The sequence below is a fragment of the Verticillium alfalfae genome, genomic scaffold (genome assembly GCF_000150825.1).
Source record: "Verticillium alfalfae VaMs.102 supercont1.1 genomic scaffold, whole genome shotgun sequence".
NCBI classification, from domain to species: Eukaryota; Fungi; Ascomycota; class Sordariomycetes; order Glomerellales; family Plectosphaerellaceae; genus Verticillium; species Verticillium alfalfae.
In genome coordinates, this window is record NW_003315038.1 from 1,167,450 (window position 1) to 1,171,108 (window position 3,659).

Sequence of the window (3,659 nt, forward strand, 5' to 3'; positions counted from 1 at the left end):
TGGGATCCCCCGTCTGCAGGACGCCGCGGGCGCCGGTCATGCACTTGCGCCACGTAGACGCCAGGGCAAATTCGACGCGCTTGATGCGCCACAGGAAGTTGAAGACCTTGAGGTACTGTCGGTTGCCCCATTCCGTAACGACGACATCCACCGGGGAGTCAATCTTGTATTCAAGCGTGAAACAGTCCCAGCCAATGTCTCCATGGGAAAGCTGGAGCATGCGGGCATCGAGGCGACGGAGGACCTCGGGGGAGTCGTACTGGGCATTCGAGCCGCGGATAGCATGCTCCAGCTGTGCGGTCAGCGTGTGACGGTACTGCGCGCCGGCAGGCCGGTCGAGGTTGGCGGCGAGGGACTCCATGAGCAGGGCGATGAAGTCGCCCTGGCCGAGAAGGATGTAATCTTTGAGAGCCTGTAGGTGCTCATAGAGGTGGAACTTGTTGGCCATGAGGTCGATGAGTCGTTTCATGGTGGTTTTGTACGCTTCGTCAATCCAGGCCTCCAGTGTCTCTGTGTCTCCGTATCGTAGCTCTTTGGATGCGTCTTTGGAATAGTTCTCCACCCACTGCGAGTCGCCGCAGCTGTGCCGGATAAAATTGAGGGACTTGCCAATGAGGAAAACTTTCTGAGCAAAGTCCTGGGTGATGATGCTGGGAATCATGCCCTTGTCAATCTCGTACTTGTCTTCCCAGACGCTGCTGGCCGCTGTCTTGGGCTCGTCGGTCTGCTTGGGCTCCTTGACGAAGAACTCGCAGTATGGGTCGAGAAGCTCACCATCGTAGATCCAGCGGCGCAGTATGTCGTAGAACGGTCTCGTAACGTGGGCGAGGAGCCTCTCTGCAAAAGCGGCCACCATGGGGTCTCCGTGCGAGGCGGAAAAGCCGTGGATCAAGGAGATCAGCTGACCGCCCCTTTTGTTCTCCGACTCTTCTGCGACGAGACTCATGAGGCGGAGGCCCATGGTGGCCTCCCTCGTCCAAACAACACACCGTTTGAGCGTCACACCGGCCTTACCGATGCCGCCCCTAGGGGCGGATTCGTCGAGCGTCGAAAGGGCACGCCGGATCTGGCCTTCGAGTGTGGCAACGAGGCTCAGATAGGCACGCAGCTCACCGCTGATGGCTGCGCGCAGGCTCTGGCGGAGAAGCCCTTTCGGCGGATGACGTGACAAAGGCGTCGAGGTTGCGATAGAGCAGTGACGGCTCGGCGAGGGTGTGCAGAAGTGAGATGATGGGAGCAGGCAAGGTAGGCGGCAGGGTGAGGGTATCTTGCTTGGGGAAGGGAAGGGCGGTGGAGGACAGTCCCTGCAGAGTGAAGGGGAGGTCGCGCAGCAGAGCCGTCTCGGAAGGCTCGATCTCGGTGTAGTTGTCTGCCAGCAGAGTCGACTTGAGGGCCACAATCCTCTTGGGGCTCTCGGCAGTGCTGTCTTCGTCGTCTGACGCAGGTCTCTTGGCGGCCTTTTGGGGCGGAAACTTCTTCAGGCCTTCTTGGGCGAATGCCTCTCTGAAGGCCTCGTCCTCCATCCTTGACACGGGCGTCGACGTCTTGGAGACGCGGTCCAAGTCAGGCCGCCTCGCTGCATCATGAGGGCTGGCGGCTCGCGGCGCGGGTGGGAGTGGGCTGAGGGGCAGAGGTTCGTTGGGGTCTGGAGAGTCGGAGAGTTGGTAGAGGAGGTAGAGAATGGCCCACTTCTGATTGAGAACGGGGAGGGATAGCAGTCGGGTATAGAGGTTGGCGAAGCGAAGGGCCTGGCTGGGGTTGCTCTGGATGAGCTTGCTTCGTATCAGCTCCGAGGCGTGATTGACGTCCGAGGCGATGGCGGGGGAGGCGGGGCTGTGTGAGGGTTCACTGGTTAGCGGGCCATAGTTAATCACGAGAGGGTCAAGGGGTGGTGTTGTTGGAAGACATCAGGCTGGAGGTGGCATTACCCAGAGATTATGGCGTTGACGAGGTCGTAACAATTGTCATATCTCTCTTGCGCAGCAGCGTCGTCTTCGTCGGGGTCGCCAGGAACGAGGTGGGTGATCAGACTATCGGCGGCGCTGGCGATGCGATGCTCGCGACTGGACATGATGACATGTTTAGTGGCAGGATGCCCAAGTCGGTGACGGAGATGACAGCTGGGGTTTTGGGGGGGGGAAGCAGCGGGATGGATTTGAGATTGAGTCAATCGAGTCAACCGAAGCGTTGCCCCGCGATGCGCTGCGCCAGACAGCTTGGTGGAGGGAGGCGCGCCTGTGGTCTGTGGTTGGCACCTGAAAGACACACCAGGGCGACGCGCTGGGGACGCGACTCGATGTTTAGGTGCCGGACTCCAGGGAGGTGCCGTGCTTCAGGGAGTTGCCGTGCGTCAGGAAGGTGCTGCTGGGGCTGGGAGCGTCAAGGGACGACTGCCCGCCCAGAACGTTGTCCACAGGCGAGGCCAAGGGCATGCATGTATCATGTACCTCTGTCGTCGTGCGTGCACGTCCCCAGTGCAATGTACCTTTGTCCACGCGGAAGGCCCCCAAGCCCCTCCTACCTACCTACCTACCTAGGTGCCTATCTGGTCGTGTCGCCCAAGCCGTGCGTCGGCTTCGCTCAAGCCGTGGGCTCTGCAATTGGAAGCTCGGACAAAATTCCAACGACATGCCAAAGCCATCGCATCTTCTCTACGTCAACCCTCGCCTTCCGTCGCCATCAACTCCACGACCACATAACACCATTTCCATCCGTCTGAACCGCTGCCCATGATCGCTTCACTTCCCTCTGTCGAACAGTGCGGCCCATGACACTATTTCAGCGGCGCGCTGTGCTCACTGGCCGCACGCGACTCGACTGCCGACCCCCAGCACCGCCCCTAGCCTCGACACTGCATCCTCGACCATTGCCGCGCGCCCTCGCTCTGTAGAGCAACAACGAGCCGTCGCCTCTCCATCTCCGTCCTTCGAAACCGACATTGAACCCCCCCCCCCCCCCTCATCACTTCTTTCCAAGGGCCATCGCGCGGCCTTTTCGCTGCCATGCCCGAAAATTGACCCCCGCGGCTCTGAACCGCCCCCGCCATCGGCCTTGACCACCCCCGTCCTCTTCAAAAAGGCCATTCACGTCTCGGGCCCCGGGGGCCTCAAGACCTGCAAGATGAGTCAGACCAATTCCCGCCCCGCATCGATCTCGAACCCGTTATACACAGCCCTCAAGCAGGACATCGGCGCCGAGCACTGGGCCATCTACAAGGAGTCCCTGACCCAGTTCCTCATCGGCCGCCTCAACCAGGCCGAGTACGCCGAGCGCATCGACCCCCTTCTCGAATCGCCCGGCGGCGAGAGGGAGCACCTACACAACCAGCTCGTCGCCGCCATCTACGGCAATGTCACGAGAGAGATGCCCGACCAGGGGCTCGCCCCCTGGGTCAGCGCCAACGACAAGCCCGCCACGAATACCGGCAGCAAACCCGTGTCGGGCGATGCCGCCGAGCGGCGGTTGAAGGGCGAGGTCATGCAGCTGCCGGCGCGGGACCGAAGGCGTATCAAAGATCTCGTGCAGAACGAGGTAAGACCACCCTGCATATGCTTCTTGCCTTGCTGTGCACCATGTCTGCCCCCGGCACACTATGCTGATATTTGCGCTCCGCAGTTTGACCCCTACGACATACTCTCCAATGTCTTTACAGAATCATA

At 60.7% G+C, this 3,659-nt stretch overlaps 1 protein-coding gene across 1 annotated transcript in view; it reads right to left on the reverse strand.

Moving 5' to 3' along the window:
- Window positions 1-2,071, reverse strand: part of VDBG_00365 (spindle pole body component alp6) — a gene marked incomplete at both ends in the record, with an annotated part of 2,799 nt that extends 728 nt beyond the window's left edge. Inside the window, 3 exons of the mRNA XM_003008638.1 lie at window positions 23-1,202; window positions 1,300-1,848; window positions 1,929-2,071. Of these exons, the coding sequence (XP_003008684.1) occupies window positions 23-1,202; window positions 1,300-1,848; window positions 1,929-2,071 (1,872 nt within the window). The remainder of the gene's footprint in view (window positions 1-22; window positions 1,203-1,299; window positions 1,849-1,928) is intronic.
- Between the last annotated feature and the right edge of the window lie 1,588 nt (window positions 2,072-3,659).